The sequence below is a fragment of the Triticum urartu genome, chromosome 7 (assembly GCF_003073215.2).
Source record: "Triticum urartu cultivar G1812 chromosome 7, Tu2.1, whole genome shotgun sequence".
Lineage (NCBI taxonomy): Eukaryota > Viridiplantae > Streptophyta > Magnoliopsida > Poales > Poaceae > Triticum > Triticum urartu.
In genome coordinates this window covers 88008504-88035452 of record NC_053028.1, presented here as the reverse complement: position 1 = coordinate 88035452, position 26949 = coordinate 88008504, and the positions used below count along the sequence as shown (strand labels likewise).

General features: G+C 47.5%; 3 protein-coding genes and 2 pseudogenes across 3 annotated transcripts; 2 read left to right on the top strand and 3 right to left on the bottom strand.

The window, feature by feature from the left end:
- Positions 1-5341: 5341 nt before the first annotated feature.
- On the top strand, positions 5342-6477 carry LOC125518449 (annotated as a pseudogene).
- Positions 6478-8507: 2030 nt separating this feature from the next.
- Positions 8508-11855, top strand: LOC125525402 (codeine O-demethylase-like). Its single transcript, XM_048690402.1, has 4 exons — positions 8508-10288; positions 10460-10719; positions 10932-11262; positions 11356-11855. The coding sequence occupies exons 1-4, from the start codon at positions 10055-10057 to the stop codon at positions 11602-11604; spliced, it is 1074 nt and encodes a 357-aa protein (XP_048546359.1). The 5' UTR covers positions 8508-10054; the 3' UTR covers positions 11605-11855.
- A 1008-nt stretch (positions 11856-12863) lies between these two features.
- Positions 12864-15003, bottom strand: LOC125522134. The gene is made up of 4 exons (XM_048687213.1): positions 14325-15003; positions 13609-14171; positions 13328-13525; positions 12864-13184 (listed from the first exon to the last, which is right to left on the bottom strand). The coding sequence occupies exons 1-4, from the start codon at positions 15001-15003 to the stop codon at positions 12864-12866; spliced, it is 1761 nt and encodes a 586-aa protein (XP_048543170.1).
- Positions 15004-17762: 2759 nt separating this feature from the next.
- Positions 17763-20128, bottom strand: LOC125525916 (protein SRG1-like). The gene is made up of 4 exons (XM_048690923.1): positions 19304-20128; positions 18959-19218; positions 18546-18873; positions 17763-18150 (listed from the first exon to the last, which is right to left on the bottom strand). Exons 1-4 carry the CDS (start codon positions 19580-19582, stop codon positions 17905-17907), a joined length of 1113 nt encoding a protein of 370 aa, XP_048546880.1. The 5' UTR covers positions 19583-20128; the 3' UTR covers positions 17763-17904.
- Positions 20129-21500: 1372 nt separating this feature from the next.
- LOC125525917 lies at positions 21501-26130 on the bottom strand (annotated as a pseudogene).
- Positions 26131-26949: the final 819 nt, after the last annotated feature.

The window sequence follows — 26949 nt, the reverse complement described above, 5'->3', positions numbered from 1 at the left end:
CGGTGGATTGGTTGACCATAGGTGTGGAGTTGAGATAATTGGGAGGCACCACGGGGATGACCGGCATGGAATCACCCATATTAGGCAAGCCATCTCGAGGTGAGGTGGAGAAGTGGGACGTTGCAGGGTCGTGTCTGAGATGATACCCATATGTTAGCGAGGATGCTGACATGTGCAGCGACTCCGGAAGCCTCAGCGGGCAGGCCGCGTATGAGCCTCTACTGGTCGTCATGGTGGTGGCGGCGAGAAGGGTCGGCTCGCGGAACCTAGCATGAGGAGGACGGTTTGCGCGGCCTTGGGGGCGATGGCCTCAATGTTTGCAGCGGCGGCGAACCCAACCCAACACTAGATTCCCTCCGGTTCTACCGCATCCGCACCATCCCCCCTCTAAGTGACGGCTGCTCTGCCTTCCGTGGAGGGGGGCCACACCACGGAGCCTCAAGACGGGCGTCTACGCATGCCAGAACACTTCCACACATGCATCGGGACCCGTGCGATGTTTCGGTGGCATAGCTACACCCCGAAGGCCACCGCGAATCCCAGTTGACCAGTAGATCTAGCCCTTTGACTTTCGCCGGACGGGCTTTGACCGGTGGACTCTTCCACCTGGTTGTGATAGGTCAGCCCATAGCAACATCTCCGAACACGGTTTGGACACAACCCAACACTAGATTCCCTCCGGTTCCATCGCACCCGCACCATCCCCCCCTCTAAGTGATGGCTGCTCTGCCTTCCGTGGAGGGGGGCCACACCACGGAGCCCCAAGACGGGCGTCTACGCATGCCAGAACACTTCCACACATGCATCGGGACCCGTGCGATGTTTCGGTGGCATAGCTACACCCCGAAGGCCACCGCGAATCCCAGTTGACCAGTAGATCTAGCCCTTTGACTTTCTCTGGACGGGCTTTGACCGGTGGACTCTTCCACCTGGTTGCGATAAGTCAGCCCATAGGAACATTCCCGAACACGGTCTGGACCCAACCCAACACTAGATTCCCTCCGGTTCCACCGCACCCGCACCATCCCCCCTCTAAGTGACGGCTGCTCTGCCTTCCGTGGAGGGGGGCCACACCACGGAGCCTCAAGACGGGCGTCTACGCATGCCAGAACACTTTCACACATGCATCGGGACCCGTGCGATGTTTAGGTGGCATAGCTACACCCCGAAGGCCACCGCGAATCCCAGTTGACCAGTAGATCTAGCCCTTTGACTTTCGCCGGACGGGCTTTGACCGGTGGACTCTTCCACCTGGTTGCGATAAGTCAGCCCATAGGAACATTCCCGAACATGGTCTGGACCCAACCCAACACTAGATTCCCTCCGGTTCCACCGCACCCGCACCATCCCCCCTCTAAGTGACGGCTGCTCTGCCTTCCGTGGAGGGGGGCCACACCACGGAGCCCCAAGACGGGCGTCTACACATGCCAGAACACTTTCACACATGCATCGGGACCCGTGCGATGTTTCGGTGGCATAGCTACACCCCGAAGGCCACCGCGAATCCCAGTTGACTAGTAGATCTAGCCCTTTGACTTTCGTCGGAAGGGCTTTGACCGGTGGACTCTTCCACCTGGTTGCGATAAGTCAGCCCATAGGAACATTCCCGAACACGGTCTGGACCCAACCCAACAGTAGATTCCCTCCGGTTCCACCGCACCCGCACCATCCCCCCTCTAAGTGACGGCTGCTCTGCCTTCCGTGGAGGGGGGCCACACCACGGAGCCCCAAGACGGGCGTCTACACATGCCAGAACACTTTCACACATGCATCGGGACCCGTGCGATGTTTCGGTGGCATAGCTACACCCCGAAGGCCACCGCGAATCCCAGTTGACTAGTAGATCTAGCCCTTTGACTTTCATCGGACGGGCTTTGACCGGTGGACTCTTCCACCTGGTTGCGATAGGTCAGCCCATAGGAACATCACCGAACACGGTCTGGACCCAACCCAACACTAGATTCCCTCCGGTTCCACCGCACCCGCACCATCCCCCCCTCTAACTGACGGCTGCTCTACCTTCCGTGGAGGGGGGCCACACCACGGAGCCCCAAGACGGGTGTCTACGCATGCCAGAACACTTTCACACATGCATCGCGACCCATGCGATGTTTCGGTGGCATAGCTACACCCCGAAGGCCACCGTGAATCCAAGTTGACCAGTAGATCTAGCCCTTTGACTTTCGCCGGACGGGCTTTGACCGGTGGACTCTTCCACTTGGTTGTGATAGGTCAGCCCATAGCAACATCCCCGAACACGGTTTGGACCCAACCCAACACTAGATTCCCTCCGGTTCCATCGCACCCGCACCATCCCCCCCTCTAAGTGACGGCTGCTCTGCCTTCCGTGGAGGGGGGCCACAACACGGAGCCCCAAGACGGGCATCTACGCATGCCAGAACACTTTCACACATGCATCGAGACCCGTGCGATGTTTCGGTGGCATAGCTACACCCCGAAGTCCACCGCGAATCCAAGTTGACCAGTAGATCTAGCCCTTTGACTTTCGCTGGACGGGCTTTGACCGGTGGACTTTTCCACCTGGTTGCGATAAGTCATCCCATAGGAACATTCCCGAACACGGTCTGGACCAAACCCAACACTAGATTCCCTCCAGTTCCAACGCACCCGCACCATCCCCCCTATAAGTGACGGCTGCTCTGCCTTCCGTGGAGGGGGGCCACACCACGGAGCCTCAAGACGGGCGTCTACGCATGCCAGAACACTTTCACACATGCATCGCGACCCATGCGATGTTTCGGTGGCATAGCTACACCCCGAAGGCCACCGCGAATCCCAGTTGACCAGTAGTCTAGCCCTTTGACTTTCGCCGGACGGGCTTTGACCGGTGGACTCTTCCACCTGGTTGCGATAAGTCAGCCCATAGGAACATTCCCGAACACGGTCTGGACCCAACCCAACACTAGATTCCCTCCGGTTCCACCGCACCCGCACATCCCCCCTCTAAGTGACGGCTGCTCTGCCTTCCGTGGAGGGGGGCCACACCACGGAGCCCCAAGACGGGTGTCTACGCATGCCAGAACACTTTCGCACATGCATCGCGACCCATGCGATGTTTCGGTGGCATAGCTACACCCCGAAGGCCACCGCGAATCCCAGTTGACCAGTAGATCTAGCCCTTTGACTTTCGCCGGACGGGCTTTGACCGGTGGACTCTTCCACCTGGTTGTGATAGGTCAGCCCATAGCAACATCCCCGAACACGGTTTGGACCCAACCCAACACTAGATTCCCTCCGGTTCCATCGCACCCGCACCATCCCCCCCTCTAAGTGACGGCTGCTCTGCCTTCCGTGGAGGGGGGCCACACCACGGAGCCCCAAGACGGGCGTCTACGCATGCCAGAACACTTTCACGCATGCATCGGGACCCGTGCGATGTTTCGGTGGCATAGCTACACCCCGAAGGCCACCGCGAATCCCAGTTGACCAGTAGATCTAGCCCTTTGACTTTCGCCGGACGGGCTTTGACCGGTGGACTCTTCCACCTGGTTGCGATAAGTCAGCCCATAGGAACATTCCCGAACACGGTCTGGACCCAACCCAACACTAGATTCCCTCCGGTTCTACCGCATCCGCACCATCCCCCCTCTAAGTGACGGCTGCTCTGCCTTCCGTGGAGGGGGGCCACACCACGGAGCCTCAAGACGGGCGTCTACGCATGCCAGAACACTTTCACGCATGCATCGGGACCCGTGCGATGTTTCGGTGGCATAGCTACACCCCGAAGGCCACCGCGAATCCCAGTTGACCAGTAGTCTAGCCCTTTGACTTTCGCCGGACGGGCTTTGACCGGTGGACTCTTCCACTTGGTTGCGATAAGTCAGCCCATAGGAACATTCCCGAACACGGTCTGGACCCAACCCAACACTAGATTCCCTCCGGTTCCACCGCACCCGCACATCCCCCCTCTAAGTGACGGCTGCTCTGCCTTCCGTGGAGGGGGGCCACACCAGGGAGTCCCAAGACAGGCGTCTACACATGCCAGAACACTTTCACACATGCATCGGGATCGTGCGATGTTTCGGTGGCATAGCTATACCCCGAAGGCCACCCCGAATCCCAGTTGACCAGTAGATCTAGCCCTTTGACATTCGTCGGACGGGCTTTGACCGGTGGACTCTTCCACCTGGTTGCGATAGGTCAGCCCATAGGAACACTTTGTTGCAACATCTGGGCTGACCTTAGACAACCGGGTGGATACGTCTACTGCTCAAAGCCTGTCCGTGCAAAGTCAAAGGGGTAGATCCCGTGGTCAAACGCTACAGGGTTTGGCGGGACGGGGGCCCTAGGGGGGTAGCAATGCCACCGGAGCGTCGCACCGGGACCTCATACAAGCCGCGTGCCGGGTGCCTACGCCTGCCACCATGCTTATATAACCATAGGAGGGCCACCGCAACACCTGGCGGCATTGCTACCCCCCAGGTACCCCGTCCCGTCTAACCCTGACACAGACGACCGCCGGGTCTATCCCTTTGCCTTTCGCTGGACGTAGTTTGACCGGTGGACCTTTTCACCTTGTTGTCATAGCCCAGCCATAGGTACACCCCCCAACACAGTCCCGGCACAACCCACCCCAAGATTCCCTCTGCGTCGGCCCGACGTGGCCGTTCCCCCCCCCCCCCCTGGGGCACGGCGGCATCGACGCCCGTGAGGGGGGAGGGGGCACACCCCGGAGCCGCATGCCTGCGCCTGCCAATGTTTCCACAACCGTAGGAGGGCCCACCGCAACACCTGGCGGCATTGCTACCCCCCACAGGTACCCGGCCCGTCCCGTCTAACCTCTCCATGACACGACGGAAGAAGGCCCGTGTGGGGGGCAATCGATATATGTTTTCTATACATTTAAGTTAATGAAATTAGTATTGGAAAAAAATAAAAAATAATAAGAGAAAATACAAAAAATATAAAAATATTATTAGAAATCTATGCCTACGGCCTAGCCGTCGGCATAGCTACGGCCACGGAACGGTAGAGCCCTGGATCGATGACATGGCGTAGGGCGGGGATCAATGACGTGGCAAAAACGTGGGCCAGGCCTATGCCGACGGCCTAGCCGTCGGCATAGAAATGCCACCCCACGGGACCGGCGAACGACCCGGATCGATGACGTGGCGGCGCGGTGGATCGATGACGTCGGCGTAGCTATGCCGACGGCCACCGTTAGCCCGTCGGCGTAGCCTGACGCCGTCAAACTGCCGTCGCCGCACGGGTAGACGGGCCACGTGATATGCCGACGGCCTGCTCTATGCCGACGTCCCGCGTCGGTATATTCGGAGAAACGCCGACGGCTTATCTATGCCGACGGCCCCCGTCGGCATAGATGGGTATACGCCGACGGCCTTTCTACGCCGACGGCTTTAGTTGTGCCGTCGGGGTAAGACCATATATGCCGACGGGGGCCGTCGGCATAGATATGCCCGTCGGCAACTGCCTAAATTCTGGTAGTGTGTGGGCTCAAGATCAGAGATTGGACTGGTCTGATCGACTGCACCTTAGGGTTGAGCCGGAGGGTGGGAGAAACCTTGCCCATTGGCCTACACATCCCAAATCGTTCAGGTAATCTATCAGGGATACTTCAAACGGATCTTTCTATCTTGTCTGCTTTGTAGAAAAGAGTTCATTTGCTTATTCCTGTCTTGAGTTACGGAACCTGACAGGGACTGCAGAAACAAAATAGACATTAGTAAACTAGGCTTGGTTTAATTGGACTACCTGAGCTCTGTTTGCAGGGATGATCTGCACGAATACGCATTGAAGTGCAAGAGAATCAAAGCCTTCGGGCAATGGCCAAGCTTCTGGAGCTTGATGAAGACTGCCTCGTTAATCAGTTTAACAGCAACGCCCCCACTTTTGCTAGATTCAACCACTCCCCTCCGTGTCCAAGACCTGATCTTGTCCTGGGCATCAAGCCTCATGCCGATTTCCCTGCTCTCACGGTTCTTCTCATGGACAAAGACGTCGTGGGGCTGCAATATCTTAGAGATGGAACCTGGTACAATGTTCCAGCTGTGTGTGACCACACCTTGCTGATCAACATTGGTCTTACAATGGAGGTGACCATCTCTGAACCTCCGGTAATTTTTCTCCCATATGAAGTTCTTGTCTTCTTGGTGACTTCCGCCTGACCGTTCCTCGTGCAGATAATGACCAACGGGATCTTCATGGGGCCAATGCGTAGAGTTGTGACTAATGCCAATAAAGAGAGGATATCAATGGCCATGTTCTATGGTGTGGATCCCATGCAAGAGATTGGGCCGATAGCTCATCTGTTAAGTGAGGAGCAACCGGCACAATTAATACAGGAAAATGAAGGCCAAGGACTTGTTAGTGTTGCACCATGAACATTACGCTGGAGGCCGAGGACCAAGAATTGCCGATGCACTGAAGATCTAAGTAAGATGGCTGTAGTTCCATGCTAGAATACCCATGGAAAGTAAATAATTGGTGAACTTACAGGGAGTGAATCTGGTTAAAATGAAGAATCAGTCTGGTTTATGTTTGTTTGTATTAACATGCTCTCTGGGCACTTTCATATTCTCTTATCTGCTCAAGTGTCTCCACCGTTCCTTCTTATATGCTCCGTAGCCTTTATTCTTCAAAATGCATAAATCCTATTCCCATAACATGGTGAATAATGATTTTTAGGGTGTAAAAATGTCAGCACTAGTCACTGTCATGTTGTGTGGAACTGACAGACATGTTTGGCATGGTGTACTCCATGGATGTCACCTTTTGCCAAGATACTTCCCTTCAGGAATTTGGTGTCACGGCGTAATTTTTCCCTTTTTTGCGAATTATGTAAATTTCGTTAAAGGGTAATATATGAATATTAAGTTGATATCAAGTATATCGGGCATCTACATACGACATCAAGAGCTAGTCGAGATATCCATGATGCACTCATACAAATTATTTAAAAAGGAAGATAAAAGACAACTCCAAAATTCAAGCACGAACTGTCAATAGCACACGGTAGCACAGGGGCGGAGCTTTGTTGGGACTAAACCGGGCCATGGCCCGCCCAGGTTTTTTACAATTTTTATACCTATACGCGATGCTTCGTAACTGTTGTACGATGGATCGATCGGTCGCCAATCCAAGCTGCCATGTTACGTGCGCACACATCACGAGCAGAGTTCGGCAGCCGGCCAGGACTCGTGTCGACAGCCAGCCTCCACCAGCCTCGACCTCGCAGATCGGATGATCTCCTCACTGCTAAACGCATGCTTCCTGCTGCTTGCACTATGGCTCCGCCCGCCTCCACGCCATCGGTATCCTGTCATTGTGCCGCCCAAATGCCTCTGATCCCTGCCTTCGCTGACCGCTATAGCCTGCTCGCTACCAGCCAGTACTGTCCGTCCGCTGCCAACGCTGAGCACCGTGTGGCTGGATAATTTCCAATTATCTCGGGGTAGTGGATTTATGTTATCCATTGATTGAACTGAGTATAAGTAATGCATTTCATTATCAATTCATATGTGAAAATGGAAGGTAAAGATCTATTTTCTCTTAGTGAATCAGCAGGTTGCTCGTATCTAACAAAATACTTTTTGTTAAGTGCGTTTTAGTGTACCCCCACACAAAAAGTGCATTTTAGTGTAAGAAGATCACTGAAACAAGGCGTGATAATGTAAATATTAGTATCTTTCCCGTAACTTTTTTTGTTAACATATAGGATGACAATTCAATGAGAACAAAAGCTATTGAGTATTCACAAATGCCTAAAAATTTGTGATCTTCTTTGGTCTGACCAGCCTAACTTTTCCTTTGAAGCTCCGCCACTGCAGTAGCATACAACAATTTCAACCTTGGCAACAGTCCGGACAGCAACAAATGTTCTCCAAAACAACAGTGCTGCATCTTCAAAAAAAGGTGTCATGTTGATGCAAAGTCATCTTTCGGAAATATCATGTCCACACACACCTTTGATGGAAGGAAATAACACTTGTTATGTGTTGTTTCAATTGAAGCTATCATCCTCGTGGCCCCAACATAGTTAGATTGAGACAATATATGTGAAAAAAATTAAGCAAATTAGCTGGAGTATTATATTGCGCGCCTTTCTTCATCAGTTCGGACTTTTGGAGTAATTAGCTGGAGCATCGATTTATATGTTATTTTTTCTAAAAGCATTTCTGTGTGTCAGCAAGATATGTGTGTACAATCCACAAAATTTAAAATCCAAATTCAGTCTATCCATGGAAAAGCAACAAAAAAAACAGTTTTACTGATCTAGAGTAGCTGGGAATAGTGTCACCAGAAAAACAAATTTGCGTACGCTATTCACATCTGAATTTATTACTCTATGACTCTGTGTGTAGATCAAATTCAGGTTTAAAAAATTGTAAGATTACAAACATATATATCTCGTTTATACAAACAATTATTTTCGAAAACATTTACACTATTCTGGGTGCTATTGCTACTGTGCACTTGTAGCTCTCTCCCGTGTGGCTGTCGTTGGATTACGACAATCTCCAACCTTTTTCGTGGTGGGCCGGGTTCATCTCGTAGCAGCCACGGCCGGCCGGTCCGCCGTAGAAATCGCTCAGGCGGCAACGGAACCCTGCGCAGGCGCGGCGCGGCTAATAAAGGGGTCGCCGGGAACCGGCGAACCGCGGCAGGGGATGCGAGGTCCCAGCGGGAGCCGGCGGAGGAGGGCCCGCCGGACTCGCCAAGGAAACGCCTACCCCCCATGCGGGGAGTCGCCTCGAGGTAAGAAGCAAAGAGCACATGCATTTAACTGATCTGAATCCTATCCCCCACTTCTCATCAGCCCAAAAATGAATGCGTGTGCTCTTTCCTTCTTACCCTCGAGCCGACTCCCGGAACCAGAGTTGGATTTGCGATTGCACCTACAGAGGTTTGTTTGTTCGGGTCGATTGTATGAGTTCCCCGTTGCCATGTTCTGAGATCTGAACCCATGACATGAGAACTGATTGACAAATGATGATTTTGTGAATCAAAGTAGAAAGTAGTACCACCGTTTTAGAATAGTTCTACTTTTCTGCATATTTTCCTACTGGCGAAATTCAAGTGTGTGCTTGGGGGTGCCCGGAAGATGGAATGTAACTGCAAAATTCAACTAAGCATTTTGGCAAACACGCTGATGGGGTACTTCAGATGAACCAAGATTAGACCACTGACACCGGTTTTTACCAAGTTTTTGTTTGTTTACTCTTGTGCGTGTGCGTGGGGGGCGGGTTAGCTGGTTTACTAGTTTTACCAAGATAATTCATAAACTACTCCGGATCAAGGCTACATCAGCATTGACATGAACGAGATAATAAACTGTGTTTAATAAGATTGGCGACAATGGAAGGCCTCTCCCAGTTAGATTATCTGAAACGCTTTGATGTATGGTCCACTGTGGAATCTTTCTCTCATCCTATGGTCAACTCTTGGGTTCTCACAGCCTCATTTGTCATACTAGCTGGAAACGATTATCCTGATGTAGTTTGTCCCCTTGCTTATTTCACTCTGTTAAAAGATTGTGGCTTTGTCAGGTCACTCTAGTTTAGAATATTGTTGGCGAGGCATACCCAATTCTTGATTAACAAGCTGACTTTGTCTTAATCAGCATGGTCCCAGCTATCAGTTACTAGCGATAATACGAGAAAAATAGGGAACCGATAGACAGGATAGGAAGCACCTATCTGAAATAGAAATTTAACACGGTAGAAGATAATGTACAACAAGGGGATAACACTTGAACGGAAAGAGATATGAAGTGACCTGCAGATGGCATACAGTGACACAAAAGTGTCCACATATAGCACATACTAATCAGACAGTTGAAACATAAACCAATTCTGTAAGTAAGAACCGACTGCCGTCAGTCTTTTGGACTTCATAATCACATTCAGCATCGCATGCACGACAGACCACGCAGATTGAGATTAAGACAACTTGCTAATTAAAAATGAAGTCATCCATCTTGCTTAGTGCCGCTCTTCCTTCAAAATAGCTCATGCACAACAACCAAAGGCAGAGCAGACCAGGATAAGCAAAGGTGACACATCCTAGAACTCCAATGGCTGATGAGTCATGGAGGTTGCCAAACTCTGTGCAGCAACTGGCTGCAACCGTGCAAGAGCCGCCGAGCCGGTACTTGCTTAGAGAGCATGAAGATCTTGGCGGGCACCTGGCTGGTGCCGAGTTACCAGAGCTGATCCCAACCATAGATCTCGACCTACTATCTGCATCCAACGATGCAGAGGAAGCCACCAAGCTGCGATCTGCGTTGCAGAGCTGGGGATTCTTCAAGGTCAGCTTTTCCTCCTTATCCTACCCTTCTCTCTTGTCTTTGTGCATCTCACGACGCATAAGTTGCAAGAGTTGGCTATTCCATTATCTCAGGGAGAAAAAAAATCTTTGTCTTGCATTTTTTACTTCTAGAGTACTTGCTTTCTATGACACGCATCAGCCTGTGTACCAGGTTTCTAACCATGGAATGGAGACCTCTTTGATGGATTCTGTGATGACTGCATCAAGGGAATTTTTTCACCTACCACATGAAGAGAAGAAAAAATGCAGTAACCTGATAGGCGGGAAACATTTCCAGGTAGAAGGGTATGGAAATGACCAGGTGAAAACTCAAGATCAGATTTTAGACTGGTCTGATCGTCTGCATCTTAGAATTGAGCCAGAGGGTGGGAGAAACCTTGCACATTGGCCAACACATCCCAAATCTTTCAGGTAATCTATCAGCGGCACCGTGTCACAGATACCTGTGTTCAAATGTTTCTTTCTTTGTTGTCTGTTTTGTAGAAGAAAGTTCATTTGCTTATTTATGTCTTTTTCTTTGCGGGTTTGCTTATTTATGTCTTGAGTGACATGGGCTACAGAAACAAAACAGACACTAGTAAACTAGGCTTGGTTTAATTGGACTACCTGAGCTCTGTTTGCAGGGATGATCTGCACGAATACGCATTGAGATGCAAGAGAATCAAAGGCGAAATCCTTAGGGCAATAGCCAAGCTTTTGGAGCTTGATGAAGACTGCTTCGTTAATCAGTTTAACAGTAATGCACGCACTTATGCTAGATTCAACTACGTCCCGCCGTGTCCAAGACCTGATCTTGTCCTGGGCGTCAAGCCTCACACGGATTTCTCTGTTCTCACGGTTCTTCTCATGGACAAAGATGTCGCTGGGCTGCAATATCTTAGAGATGGAACCTGGTACAATGTTCCAGCTGTGTGTAAGCACACCCTGCTGATCAACATTGGTTTTGCAATGGAGGTGACTATCTCTGAACCTCCAGTAAATTGTCTCCCATATGATACCACTATACTCAAATTCTTGATGAGTTTCACCTGACCATTTCTCTGGCAGATAATGACCAACGGGATCTTCACAGGGCCAGTGCATAGAGTTGTGACTAATGCCGATAAAGAGAGGATATCAGTGGCCATGTTCTATGGTGTGGACCCTGATCAAGAGATTGGGCCAATAGCTCATCTGTTGAGTGATGAGCAACCGGCACGGTACAGGAAAATGAAGGCCAAGGACTTACTAGTCACGCAACTTGAACATTTCTCTCAAGGCCGAGGAGCACGAATAGCCGATGCATTCAAGATCTAAGTGAGATAACTGTACTTTCATGCCACAGTACCCATTGGAAAGTAAATAATTGATGAACTTACAGAGGATGAATCTGGTTAAAATGAAGAATTAGTCCGGTTTATGTTTGAGTTTGCATAAATACGCTCTGTGAACACTTCCATATTCTCTTATCAGCTCAGTGTCCCTTCCCTTCCTTCTTCTGTACTAGTTTTTTTTCTTAAAAACATATAAATCATATCCCCATGAGTGAATAAATCATTTTTATGATGTTCAAATGTTGACGCCAGTGTTAGGACCATGTTGCATGAGACTGACAAAGACATCTTGGCATGGTGTACTCTGCATGGATGCCACAGTTTGCCAATACATATATCATGGGAATTCGGTTTCATGACATAAGTGTGGCCGATTCTTTTTTAAAATATTAGTTTATTATTTATGAAATCTTGAAACTATGTTACTGAATCCTAGGAACTTGTCGAACTCCTAGATGTGGATCGTGAGGTTGAGCACCGGCGAAAGCGTCCGCCGCAGGTCGCTCCTCGGGTCCATTGCCGGGTCCAGCTCGTCGACACCGGTTATGGCCAGCGAGTATTCCAGAGCCTTAACTAGTGATTTCGACAATCGCATTAGGCCAACATGTCAGTCCAGCCTCACAATTTCTAATTTGACATAATGCCGTCCAAAGAGCGTAATCTGTGATCTCTCCTCCGGGTTTTAGCAGTTGGGAGATGATCTAGAGGCCTACTACAGCCACGTGCATTTATAGTTTTATTCGAAACCCAAGAAAATCCGCTGATGCATAGCACAGAAAATGTCATTGTTCGGAAACGTGGATGTGTACACAGCTCGATTTGGATGCATTTTCGGGAGGTGGATACACTATGCTATATGGCTGCCTGGTGCTCATCAGCATGCATTGCCTGGACAACCTATATATGATGAATAGGTTTAGTACGTTTTCACTGTGCAAAATACAAATACGAAGCATGAAAAAAAGTGTCGAAATGCCGTGCTCTAAATTAGCTGAAGATACCGACAACACTGTATAAGTTTCTTAGTAGAGTATTTGTAGGCAACAGGCAACAGGTTCAAAGAGATTTAGCAAGAGTTTAGGTTCTTCAAATGAATACCAGGAATCGCTGATGGACATGCATGCAGCACCAAGTTCACCAGAGAACCGAGCATGGAAATTCATGGAAGGATACCCCAAGGAGATGGTGTAGACATTCTTAGAGCAGGTGCAGCCTCCAGAGTCACATCATATGATTTAGTCCCTAGGAGCGTGATGAAAACGCATGCTGTTGATTTCCTTGGAGATAAACATGAAAATCCACGGAAGGATACTCCAGTGAGATGCTGTTGATTTCCTTGGTGCAATCTCCGTGGCCATGTGATTTAATCCCAGTTTCCAGTTCCACGGTCATCCTTTTAAGAGACGGTGCACATCTAAGAATCAATTTCAAGACATCAAAGTCATGATCTTCTCCTTTTAGGCCTTTGATTTCCACTTCTTCTAGATGAACCATGGAGATACTTTGGCTTCTCCAATTTTTGGGAGAATCACATTGACAATTCCCTGGGCATGATTGTACCACCTAAAGCAAATGAACAGTATTACAGTGTACTATATTTATTCATGCTAAGCTACGTACTAAAGATCTTATCTCATGGCTACCAATAGAAATTGTGTTTAACAAGTATTATGAATGCGAGATATATAACTACATGGAAGAATTACCTCGGACTTCCTCAATCTCAGTAGGATGACCTTCAGCAATTTCAAACCAGTATGAACCCGGGGCACGCTAAAGAGACGCAACAAAGTTGCCCCATACACGTGCCCCTTTGCCTCGAGGCTTAGGTCCAATACAGAGAAGTCGGTAATCAGAATTTTCTCTATTTCTTGGGCAAAGTCCAGTTCTACACTCGAGGAATTCTGCAAAATATTATGGTAGGGTGTCATGCATAAAACTAATTTAGTCGGTAAATCCAGTAAATTGAGCAGGACAGAAGACATACCAAGGCATACATGGAAACATAGAGGACATGGTTGTTTCTGACCAACCCCTGTCTATCTAAGCTCAGAGAGTGAAGGTGCCAAAAATCAAACACAATGGGCAAACCTATATAAGAGCGTTCCAACGAGACACTCTCCAGCATTGGTGCCGATATGAACACATTGATGTCTTTGTCAGCCTCAAAATCCATTGTCAATTGCTTAAGCATGGGAGTCACAATGTCAACGCCACGGCATTCCGTATAGTAATACAGGACAATCTCCTGCAGCGATGTTGAATGGATCGTGATCTCACATTTGGACATACCTGCCTTCACCTTCAGCACACGAAGGCATGGGCAGAGGGAAACCAAGGTGCTAAGGTCGTGGATGATGCATCCTTTAAGGATCATACTGTCGAGCTTGGAGAACTTGCCACCAAGAAGCCGTGTGAAGCAGATTTGATACAGTTTAATCTTGATCGAGACGGCATGGGGAAAACAGGGCAGGTTGACATTCCTATACTTCTGGTCATATAGTGTGTCAATTAGGTGAGTGAAGACGAGCTCTTGCCAGGAGAGCCTCGCTGCGGCGCGGAGAAGGGTGGCATCGGTACCATGTGCACTACCGAGGTGGATGCCGAGTAGGGACACTGAGACACCACCGTGTGCCGCCACAGCTTCGAGTGTGGCTAGCGCCGCTTCGTGTGAGCCAGACGCGACACTACGGAAGGTGATACTGATGTTGTGCAATCGTGGGCAGCGGTTCAGGAAGGTGCCAAGGTCAACAATGTCGCCGTCAAGGGCCAGCGTCTTGAGCGCGGGGAACTCGCCAGCTGACTGTGGCGTAAAGGTGCCAAGGTTCAGGATGCAGGCTTTGAGGGACAGCCTCTCCAGCGCAGTGAACTCGCCGGCCGGCGGCGGCATGACGCAGAACCAGGTCTCCAGCTTGATCAATATGGTGCGGTCGAAGCACGGCAGCTCGATGCGGTCCATCTGGCTCAGAACTACCTTACTAGACCCCGGGAAGTCGAAGAATAGCTCCGCCGGAGAGAGTACAGCGGCGGCGCGCAGCAACGAGCTGGCTTGGGCAGCTGTATGTCCCACCCGGATGCAGATGTCGAGGAGGGGCAATGTCGGCGAAGCAGCGAAACTGGCGAGCGCCGATTCAACGGTGGCGGGCGGGACGCCACGGAAGGTGAGATCCGGGAGGCAGGTCCAGAGGCCGCGCCACCGGCGCGAGAGGAGCCCGGTGCGCGCGGCGGCACGGACGCAGCGCAGGCGCACCAGCACCAGGAGGAGGACATCGTCGGGGAGGTCGCTGATGAGGTCGGCATCTTGTGGACTACGGCGGCGGTGAGCTACATGCGGCGGCGGTGGCGGTGGAGGCGAGCGGCGACGCCCCGATCTCGTTTCCATCGGTGCGAAGCCCTACAAGCAAGCGTCCTCACCGATCCCATCTCCCCGGAGTGACCCAATTTTTGTGCGGAATTCTCTTTGACCCAATTAACAAAGCCCAAGTCCATAAGTGGTAGTGCAGCCCACAATTTAACAGCATCAAGCATCATATATACTTCGAAGTTCGAACCCCTACAAAAATCATATATACTTCAAAAAGAACGGATATTTCCCAAAGTGCCTTTCTAAGAGCTCGAGTGAACAGTAAAATAAATAAAAAATCAAAAAAATCTAATATTTTTTAGCAAACATTGACAACTATTTTTATTGTTTGCAAAGTTTCATCACGAAATGATACTCATGGAAGACGTGGTAAAAAAAACAATACTCCAAAATGATTTTGAAAATAATATTTTTGGAGCATCGTTTTTTTGCCACCTCTTGCATGAATGTCATCAATGATGAAACATTGCAAGCAATCAAAATATTTTGTCAACGTTTGCAACAAAAAAATTCAAAATTATTTGATTTTTTATTTTACTGTTCACTTGAGTTCGGTTTAACTGCATCTTGGTTGTTTCTTGATCAGATTCACATATAGAATCATGATACATACGAAGCTGAGATGAGAAGAATGACTGGATGGCTTGTCAGGCTCTTTGAGCAACGGCTGAGGCACGACCTCATGGAAGCTCTCGTGGAAAACTCCATTGACAGGTAAAATCCGCATGTTCTTATGGAGATTAGCCAGACATTCTCTACCCACAGAGGATGTGAGAGCACATAGAAACATGTCAAACAAGTCCATGTGTAGCTGTCAGACTCATGGTGGCATTCTTTGCTTGAATGCTTAATGACCAGATGCATATGGGCCCTCTTTGATAGAGAGCTGGCTGAGCATCTTTGTGAAACAACAGAGCCAAGCGCCAAACAATGGATTTTTTACTATGATCGATACACTATCACATGTGTCCTTTCTGACACTGACGGGGACGTTGTGGAATGTCTCTACCCAAAATGGAGAGTGGCATATCATTGGTGGTATGAATGAGGCGTTTGGCTTCGCCATTTTGTGGCGAGGTGTGGGCACGAAAGGCAGAAGGAGGCGTCGTAGCGAGAGAAGAGCTTTCTCGACCACGCACCGGTGTGAATGTCACGTCCTCCGCTGCAAAATGTTACATATCGTCTTCTGCTGTCTTTTTTCCCCCCTATTTTATCAAGAAAATAAAGAAGCAGCTAACTCCCGGCTGGCTTGCTGCGATACGACTATACGAGGAGAAACGAATCGAGATGTGGATCGTGCCTATTGCACACCCCGTAAGTATCACAGGCGATGGTGCCTTAGTATCAGAAAACATGAAAATGTAAAAGGTGATGAGCTTAATTAGCTCGGTTCATAAACTACCTAGTGTCTTTACGCAGCTCCACAGGTTCGTGGCCATCTTGAAGCACCGTAACGCTTGTATCTTCGACAACAGAGCACAGCTATCCCTACTCGGCTCGTCCAAACAGGAGCACTCTCGCACCTGGGAAGGGGCTGTAGCCATGGTGCATTGACGGCAAGCCTGTGGCGGCTTGAGCGGCTTCAGAGGCCAGCGTAATTTTTTCCTCGGCTCAGTAGCCGCCCCATCGAAGCGTTGCCTCTTTTTTTAGGGGATGCTCGTCGAAGCTTCTCCGACATCATATGCTTTTCTTGCCTCCCTCACGTGATGGCCCAAGAGTCTTAACATCCTATTCCTATGGCGACGGACCGATATCATTTCTTCGAAGATAATCTTGCAAGACACCTTCAAAAATTTACCTTCGTATCGAGGTCCATCATTCACCAACTTGGAATACTCTTCCGCTGAGAAAGCCTCCAGAGGATCGCCGGGAAGTTTCTCTTCAGGGTAGCATAGTATCTTGAGAGCAGTCGCTACTTTAACTAGGCCCCAATTCTGAGAGTCAATGTTTGAAATCTTTTTCAGGAGCTCACCAGCAGGCCGCAAGGAGTCGGCATGCTTGTTCACAAAATGATCACAATTATACACAACAGCCATCAACTCAATGATATCTTCATTAACCATCTCCGGTTCGACTTTCAAGTTGGAGACGTGGGGCGGATCGACGACGGAGCCGGCGGGAGGAGGATGAAGATTTTCCTGTGGAGGAGGAAAGACAACCTCTTAAATATTTGGGTCGAACGATCCATATTATATATGATCTAAACGCCTCCAAACATCGACATTCCAATTGTGTCATATGAAAAAACATCCGTGAACTTCCAAATTCGTGAATGTTTTTCCAATTCGTGAACCTTTTTCAATCTCGCAAACTTTTTTTCAAATTTATGAACTTTCTTCAAAACCGTGAACTTTTTCAAACTCATGAACTTTTTTCAATTTCATGATTTTTTGTCAAATCAATGAATGTTTCTCCAATCTGCAATTTCTTTTTCAAACTCACGAACTTTTGTCAGAGTAATGAACCTTTTTTCAAATTCATAAACTGTTTTCAAATTTGTGAACATTTTCAAATCTGATTTGTTTTATGTTTTTAGTTAACTTTTTATCGGTATTTGTAGTTCTAATGAGATGAAAATAGTTAGTTCTAAGTTTGTAAATAGTTATTTTTAGTCGGTACTTACAGCCTTCCAATAAAGATATTCTTTATGATTTTGTATTTGTACAATTTTTCATGATCATATGAGATTGTTCTTAGTGTTGATTTATAAATAGTTTATTTTATATCATCAAAAAACAACAAAACTGGAAAATGTCCAAAACAACAATGCACAGAAGACCACACAAAAAACCTGAAAACGGCATGGGTTGTTTAACAAAAGGAGTACTTAAGACACTTGACAGTCGGCATGCAAATAACAGATGAGTATATTGGTCCCAGAATGGCCAAAGAATTTGCATGAAACACATGACACCGCACTTAGAATATTTTCACCGTGTCGATAACCATTGTCCCTTGAGAGACATGTTCATAGAGTCCAGCAATGTAGTCCTTGACCTCGATCTTTCTGTACAACACCGGCCTCTTCTCGTCTACCAGCTGAGTAGCTGGCTCGATCTCTCTTTCAGAACGAGCGGAGTAGAACAAAACCACTAATAACCTCTCTTTCTTAGCATTTGTGACAACCCTATGCACAGGGCTTTTGAAGATCCCATTGCTTATTATCTGTGCCATAAACCATGAAAGAGCGATGAAGAGCTTGGCTATTTTTAACAAAAAAATATTAATGTTCAAGGGTTATGTGTGTGACACTTTCTTTCCTCCGTAGAAAAGAGGTGTGACACATATGTCCCCAACATGTAAGTTTTATTGTTATGTTTTATATGGATATGTTAGCATAAAATCATACATTATTATAGTAAATATTAATTATCATGCAATAAAAATCATACACAATATTCAGAAGTATTTTTAAGACGGGTGTGCCCCTGGTCTCTGCTTCACTGCGATGCACACATCTAACTATATTGTGTACTTTATACATAACTCATTTATTCTTGAATACATGCTACATTGATATTTGCCTTTTCTTTAACCATGAGCTAGGGAACGGTGTTTACCTCAGTTTGGTCTCCTACGTTGACCAGTAGGGTGTGGGGCACGACCGGTACATCCCACCAAACGCCGTCTCTAAGGAGTTGCAGGCCACCAACAACGTCATCGACCATGAGCACGGTAAGAACACTCCCATCAGAGTGGGGCTTAAGGCCGAACACGAGCTCCGGCCTTGGGCACTCTGGGTAGTAGCTGAATCTAACATAAGTGTCAGCTCTCTCCCCAAGCTGGTCCACGAAGTAGTCATCGTGGAGCTCCAGCAGCTTTGACATTGCCCGGAGCAGACCATCCTTCACTTCCCCACATTTATTCGTGAACTCGTCAAGAAGATCCCTGAACATGAAAACCAAGAACAATATATCCTCAACAGTACAATTTTCAGATATATCACATTATTCATGTTTGTGAGATCGGTCACCTGAAGGTTTCGGGATGCGCCGGCCAGAGGGCGAGGCTCCGTTCGTCCTCCGGCTCCACCTTGAGGAAGAGGCGGTCGGACCAGTCTAGGATCTGGTCCGGCGAGCTCACCTGGTCGGTCCCGTACCCCTCGAGCTGGAACCGCTCGCCGCCGATCAGGTTGGTGTATCTCTGCTTCTCTTCCGGTGGCCGCTGAAAGAACTCCCTCGAAGCGGCCATCATGCCATCCATCACGGCGGCATCTACGCCGTGGTTAGTCACCTGCAGGGGCACAACATGGTATGCTTAACACCGACGCTTGTCGCTTGATACCGCTCCAAAATTTCAAGTCGTTATCACTGCTTACCAGGAAGAGACCCCACGACTCAAGCGCCAGCCGGAGCTTCGCTGCCTCCTCGGCAGAAGCGGTGGTGTCGTCCAGCTTGAAAAGGCGGCCGAGGTCGATGACAGGGATTGGCGCCACTACCGCCGTCGCAGGCTGCTGGTCGTGGTCGTGTTGTCCGCGCGCGACGTACCGGGCCGGCACGACGGGCGCGGCGAGGGCGCCGGCCAGCTCCTGCACCGTCGTGGGCGCTCTCGCTCCCCCCGTGCTTTCCATAGATACACCAATCCCACCAGCCATCATGTGGTCTCTTCAGTAGAAAAGTAGCGCTCGTTCAACGTGACGTGCGACAATATTTTCCCGTTGGTCACTGCTGTTATCGTGCCCATCTTTCAGTACTACGGACGAATGTTGCAGTCTCGGCCATCCTCGTCTCCACATGCTATGTTATGTGATATGTCGCCGGCTGTCAGCGAGCGACAACGTGCCGATCAGAGGTGTAGCCGGCTAGCCGCCGATCAGAGGAGTTGTCATTGCTGCTAAAGTAAAATAAATTGATAGCCTTGAATTTCAAAATTTTCAGTACACTCAAACACGATAAGGTTTGAGTTGCACCTAACAGTCACTAGACTGACCGCGCAAAAAAAAAACCTGGCACTAGGCTGGCTGCCGTATTATATGTACGGTGGGCATGTGGCATAGGGCTGAACCATGGACGATAAATGAAATCATTTTTCTCCACAAAAGAGTGGATTTTATTAGCTTAAAATGAAGCATTAAGAGTACACGTCTGATCTCTGTATAGATAGGATGCACACAGTCAACACAAACACAAAAAAACACATCGGCAATTGGCAAAGTCATGCAAGATATGAGCAGGTGAAGAAAAAACCAAACTAATCAGTTTCGTGATCAGCAAACTACAACAGTCACCATATCCACACCAATCATGTCATGACATCACACAAATGACGAGTTTTCTCAACAACAACGCTTTCAGGATAGGACTGACGATCAAATGCTGTCGTCGCAGGATCCAACCACAAAATGCTAGAATCTAGGTTTTTACCCTGAAGAATTAGTCCGAGCAATGCCTCTAGCAAGGTAACAATGGTAAAAACATCGCCATTGCCAGGTATAACCAATTCGGATCAGACCTAGGCTTTCACCCCGAAGCTCGTGATCGGGGTGCTTGATTAGCACCACCATCGATACCACTCATATGTTGTCATCACCACTTTTCCGTGAACCCAGCATCTACGTGCGATGTGCGACCACCGTTGCTGCACAAACATCCCTATGCGTCAAACCGTTGTCCATAGTTTGCATCTTGTTGCTGAAGTCAACCCTCGGATCTGAAGGGAGAAACCCTTCCGAAGAACTTTCGGTGGCCATCGCAGTCTGCATCAGGACTGTCGCCGCAGGCCAGAGTGGTCACCCCCACGTGTGAATCTAGGTGATGGGACGATCGCTCCGGAAACCCACCCATGTTTGGCTAGATCAGAACGATGGGTATCATCGCACGATGGCAACAACAATCACCACGTTGTAGATCAAGCCCAGCCAGCATCCGTAGATCAAAGCCCTGCCAGCATCGATGACCACCGACCCATGCCATGCTCAGGCTGAGCAGCACAACCAGAAGGCGAGGCACCCAAGAGAAGACAAGGACGAGCGTTCCACCACTAGCCTGCTGTAGTTCACTGGGAAGCACAGCCCGCCAACAAAATTGACGCCGTGATCCGCCGCCATGCCCACGACCTTCATGCCCACGTTACCAAGAGTCCAGCCGCCACCGACCACTGACCGGAGCTTTGCCCGGACAGCAGCAAAATTCAAGACTGACATGTGATGCTGAACAAAGGGAGTACTTAATAGAGTTAACATGCAACAATACATGGAGATAAATTGTTCCTAGAAAGATTACACGTTTTGCATTACCAACATGATACCACACTTATTTATATCTTCACTGTGTCAATAACCATCGTTCCTTGAGACACATGTTCATAGAGTCCAGCAATGTAGTCCTTCACCTTGACCTTTCTGTACAACGCTGGTCTTTTCTCATCTACCAGCTGAGTCGCTGGCTCAATTTCTCTCTCAGGATCAACCGAGTAGAATAGAGCCAGCGATAGCCTTTCTTTCTCAGCATTTGTCACAACTCTATGCACGGGGCCTTTGAAGATTCCATTGCTCATTATCTGTTACAATTTTTTGTGATTAGGCCAAGAGTTTGGGGGACTTTTCAAAGAATAGTACAAACACATCAGATTTACTCGATGTGTGATGACTATTTTCACCTCTGACCACCTTCCTAACTGATCCACCCATGGCGGAGGTAGACCCGTAATCATTTTGAAATATAATGTATATATAACAGTTAATAATGACTAGTATCACAAATGTGGGAAGAAAACTACAATTGTTATGACGTCTTTTCTTACCATTGTTATCCTTGACATGTTTGAAAATTGTAAAACCATGTAATTTTACATACTTCCATAAACAAAGATGTTAGAAGCACAAGAAAATTATAAGCCCACATGTAGCAATCGTTGTATAACTTTTCTATGAATTAGAAACAGTGTTTGGAAATTTTCAAATAGCATGCAAAGCTGAAGCGAAGATATTTTTTATAAAATAAATATCGCATAGTTTTTTCAAGAAAACCAACAATTGTCATGTATACAAAATAAATTTAGGGGTTAAATAATTAGGAGACAACAAGTATAACTAAGAACCATAAGTTTATGTGTGATTAACGGAGGCATGCCATTTTTCTACGACCTGTGATCTTTATATTGATATAGATACAAATTAGAAATAAGCAGTGAGAATATATGAAATAAACTCCATACTAAATCATTGGTGGCAAGATGACTCAAGTTTCTGCATAAAACCATGATCTGGACCATTGTTTTGGGTACCGCTCGAAATTTCGCGATCCCGAGCGGTTACCGCTACCCCACGGAAAACACTCATACCGAGCAAAAAAAATCGAGTTTTTTCGAAATTTGAATTCAAACGATCACTCTGCTGTTAAATAGGCGGCATCTCTCATGTTGCAACAGAGCTCACAATGACGTAGTGGCAAAGGCTTGCTTTATGGAGCTGCAGGTCGCGGGTTCGGGTCTTACCTCATACAGTTTTTGTTTCTTTTTTAGAATGCGAAAATAAAAAACTAACAGAGTAGAAAAATTCATACAGTTTTTGTTTCTTTTTTAGAATGCGAAAATAAAAAACTAACAGAGTAGAAAAATTCTGGAGCGGCTGGAGTCGAACTAGAAATCTCTCACCGCGGCATCGGTGGGTTCGTGTGTACAGCCACTACGCTAGGACAAAGACTGTGATCTCAAAGAGTTAAAAGTTTATCTATATCAACTTTTAAATATTTGAATTCAAAATTTGATTTTACATTTCGTCCGAATTTTTTGCAGTACTTCGCGGTTACCGTGGGAACCGTGAATTTCGGTGCCCCTCGAGAAAAAAGGCTCGCTTGGGATCCAAAACCTTGATCTGGACACGCTATATCTTCATTTTGTCTCATATAAATCTGGGAAAAATATTGTGGAACCACTTCATTAATATTGTAATGTCACATTTTCATCTAAAATTCTAAATAATATTTTAACCAAAGGTCAAAGATAAAATGTTTCTTCAAACATTAAACGGAATTTGTAATTTCCAAACGTTCATGATTTGACAATAGATCCGAACGATCTAATTGACGTTCGATCCGAAATTCTAGCGTGCGCCAGTTTCTCGTGAGATTGATCCGGATTTTCTATGCCTAACTCGTGATTGTTTTTTTTTTCCAGCGTGCCGGAAGACAAAAATTTCTGCGAGAAGTGGGAATCAAGCCCACAGCACACAATTGGTGCTGTAGGATCTCAACCATCTCGACAAGCACATGTTTACGTTAAGTTTGACATTAGTTTTTTCCTTTGTACTTTAGTATATGTGAGGAAAAGAAAGCCACAACAATCAAGGCCATTGCATTGGGTTTTTGACGCAATAACCAAGGCACGCCAGCTTTAGTCCTTGTCCAATATATCTTAAAAGCATATCCTCGCTAACTCATGTATGGATAACATGGTAACATACACACTTCGGATTTGTTAACTTATGTACAAATACAGTGGTAACTTTGATACTAAGAAAAAAAGTTGTTGAGATATATTCTGCTAACTTCTGCGAAAAATCATGAGAATTTACGCCCGACAGGCATGATAACTTAGGTACAAACACCGTGGTCACCTCAACCCAGTGAAAAAAAATTATAGACATACCACCCATAATTTTATGTGTAAATACCATGGTAAGAAATGCACGACAGGCCTGATATATTACGTACAAACACCCTGATAACTTTGACCAGCGAGGAAAATTATTAAAAATAATAGCCGTTAACTTTGACCCCATAACTTCTGTATAAATAGCATGATAATATATTCATCGCATGCCTGATAACTTAGGCACAAACATCACGATTGCTTTAATTCGAGGAACAAATGTTGTTGAAAACATAACTCCAATAACTTTTGTGCAACTATCATGGTAACATATGCACCACGGACATGATAACTTCGGTACAAAAAATGCGGTAATTTTAACCCATGGAAAAAAGTTGTTGAAAACATAGCTCCGGCAATTTATGTGTAAATAACATGGTAATATATGCACCACAAACCTGATAATATATTACAAACACCGCGGTAACTTTTTTAGCCATAGGAAAAAGAATTTGTTAGAAAAACATATTGTTGATAACTTACGTGTAAATAACATGGTAAGTTAGACACCGCGGACCTGATAACTTATGTACAAATATCATGGTAACGTTGATCTAATAAAAAGTTGCTGAAAACATAGCCCGATAAGTTCTGTGTAAATAACATGGTATTTTACATGCCGCACACCTGATAATTTATGTTTAACACCATGATAACTCTGAAGCAATATAACAAAGTTGTTCAAACATCATACCGTAGGGCTGGTAACTTAATGTACCCTTGGGGTTGGTAACTTAAGTTAAGAAAAGAAAAGAAAATCTTGATATGAAAGTAAAGACGGTGCCAGTATCTAGTTTATATATATGTAGTAAGACAATGATTGTAGTTGGTCGAGCTGGTTAGTGTGTTGCACATTTGGGGTAGAGGTTATCGGTTCAAACCCATGTGCATGCATTTTCCTTTTTTTTATATCTAGAAAAGAACACAGCGGTAAGTAACGATCAAGTAGATGGACTCCATTTTGTTGGACAAGAAATAACATAACGTGATTCTGTCGTTCGATTAATACTTGATACAAGAGAGCAGAGCTCGAATCCTCTCCAGCCTGATTTTCTTTTTTTGTCTCCCTTGAGTGGGAGAAATAAAAAAGGAAGGAATATGAAGAAATCGAGGGACGCGGGGTAGGATCGATCGGGATTAGGAAGAAATTGCGTGGGGGACACGGGATGGGATCATTCGGACCTATCCAATAGGCACAAACGTTTGGTATATATTGATGTCCAACATTAAAATACAGTGCATACTAGTTTTGTCTTGAGTCAAGTTTAGTAAACCTTGACCGAATTTATATAAAACGTCTAAAAATCAAAATCAATACTATTATATTCATAATAAAATATGTTTCCATATTCTAAATGTTTATATTTAAGCTTTCTATATTTTGGAACTGGAACAGAGACAGTAGCGGTTCGATTGGCATACTGCGAGCGTAGAGGTGATGGTGTTTACCTCAGTTTGATCTCCTATGTTGATCAGCAGGGTGTGAGGAACAATCGGTACATCGAACCAGACACCATCTCTCAAAATCTGGAGCCCACCAATGGTGTCATCGACCATGAGCACGGTAAGAACGCTCCCATCGGAGTGGGGCTTCAGGCCGAACACAAGCTCCGGCCTCGGGCACTCCGGGTAGTAGCTGAATCTAGCGTAAGTGTCAGCCTTCTCCCCAAACTGGTCCATTATATAGTCGTCGTCGAGCCCCAGCAGCCTCGCCATTGCCTGGACCAGTCCATCCTTCACCACCCTACATTTCGTGGTGAACTCGTGCAGAAGATTCCTGTAAAAAAAAAAAGAGTTGAGGAGCTTGATATTTCCTATATTATTTTTCGAGACGACGATCGCATCAATCTTTGTGTGATCACTGATTACCTGAAGGTTTGAGGATGCGCTGGCCAGAGGGCGAGGCTGCGCTCGTCTTCGGGCTCCACCCTGAGGTAGAGGCGGTCGGACCAGTCGAGGATCTGCTCCGCCGAGCTCACCCGGTCGGTCCCGTACCCCTCGAGCTAGAACCACTCGCCCCCGATGAGGTTGGTGTATCTCTGTTTCTCTTCGGGTGGCTGCCGGAAGAACTCCCTTGATGCGACCATCATGCCGTCCATCACCGAGGTGTCGACGCCGTGCTTAGTCACCTGCAGACACACACGACAGACGACACGGTACGCTCGCTCAACACGCAAGCTTGATCGATTTCGCTCAGCGACGAGAGAATAGATGATTAATTACCAGGAAGAGGCCCCACGACTCGAGCGCCTGCCGGAGCTTCGCCTCTTCGCCGTCAGCTGCGGCGGCGCCCTCCTGCTTGAAAAGGCGGCCGATGTCGATGACAGGGACCGGCGCCGCGGTGGGGTGCTGGCCGTTTTCGTGGTGACTGCGTGAGACGTACCGGGCCGGCACGTCGAGCTTGCCGTGGGCGCCGGCGAGCTCCTGCACCGGCGACGTTGGTCTCGCTCCCCCTGTGCTTTCCATAGATGCGATTGCACGACCTTCCGTGGTTGGTTTGGTCTTTCAGTAGCGCTCGATCTATGTGACGACGATACCTCGGGTGGCCTCGACGATCAGTCGTAGGTGCTGGGAGCCTGGGAATTATGCTGGTCGCACACGTCGTCGACGATAAGGAGAGGAGGTAGCTAAGGGACAAAGGTTGCGGTTGCCCTCATCGTGATCCCCACATGTCATGTGTTGTTGTTGACGTTCCTGACAAGATCTGTTTTGATCCGATAAGGGAGCAACAGTTAAGTTGTTCGGCGCAGCGCGTCTGATGAAGCTAGTGGCTGGCGACACGAAATATCCTCCCACAGCGGTAGCGGGTCTCATTTTACAGAGCAGATGCTTCATACATTACATACGTAGCTTCAGCTAAACACATTGCACATGTCGTGCTGTCTGTATCATCAAACTAAAAATGCAAATGCGGCTCAATGAAGACGGCTGGCCCAAACGTCCACAAAGTGTACTAATGATTTTTTTTTAACTTTTCGCACAGGATTGCTAACTTTTTTTTTACAAAAGGAGGAGGACCCTGGCCTCTGCATCTAGACGATGCATGTAGTCACTTTATTAATTATTCACACAAGACTTTACAAAGTCATACAACAGTAAGACTAAAGCCATCGTCTAGGCAACATCTGTCGCTACTCCTATCTAGTTGATGAAGGTATGCTGATAGTCTGGAACTAATACCAAACAGACCGCACAGCCAAACATATCATTTAAGACCTGAGGTCCCAACCAGGACGTGTGCCGGGTATGGGATACTCACCAGTCCGGCGCACTTCTCAACCAGGACGCCTACCGAGTATGAGGCCGCCGCAACCACCTGCCACCAATCCATCTTCAGTGTTGTACTGCTGCATCAACCTTGCCCGGTCTAGTTGC

Coding starts and splice junctions, on each gene's coding strand:
- LOC125525402 (XM_048690402.1), top strand. CDS start 10,055: ATGGCTGATGAGTCATGGAGGTTGCCAAACTCTGTGCAGCAACTGGCT. Junction 10,720..10,931: donor ACACATCCCAAATCTTTCAG/GTAATCTATCAG, acceptor CTCTGTTTGCAG/GGATGATCTGCACGAATACG. Junction 11,263..11,355: donor ACATTGGTTTTGCAATGGAG/GTGACTATCTCT, acceptor TTTCTCTGGCAG/ATAATGACCAACGGGATCTT.
- LOC125522134 (XM_048687213.1), bottom strand. CDS start 15,003: ATGGAAACGAGATCGGGGCGTCGCCGCTCGCCTCCACCGCCACCGCCG. Junction 14,172..14,324: donor CCCACGATTGCACAACATCA/GTATCACCTTCC, acceptor TCCGCGCCGCAG/CGAGGCTCTCCTGGCAAGAG. Junction 13,185..13,327: donor TGAGATTGAGGAAGTCCGAG/GTAATTCTTCCA, acceptor CATTTGCTTTAG/GTGGTACAATCATGCCCAGG.
- LOC125525916 (XM_048690923.1), bottom strand. CDS start 19,582: ATGATGGCTGGTGGGATTGGTGTATCTATGGAAAGCACGGGGGGAGCG. Junction 19,219..19,303: donor AGTCGTGGGGTCTCTTCCTG/GTAAGCAGTGAT, acceptor GTGCCCCTGCAG/GTGACTAACCACGGCGTAGA. Junction 18,151..18,545: donor ACGTAGGAGACCAAACTGAG/GTAAACACCGTT, acceptor TTTATGGCACAG/ATAATAAGCAATGGGATCTT.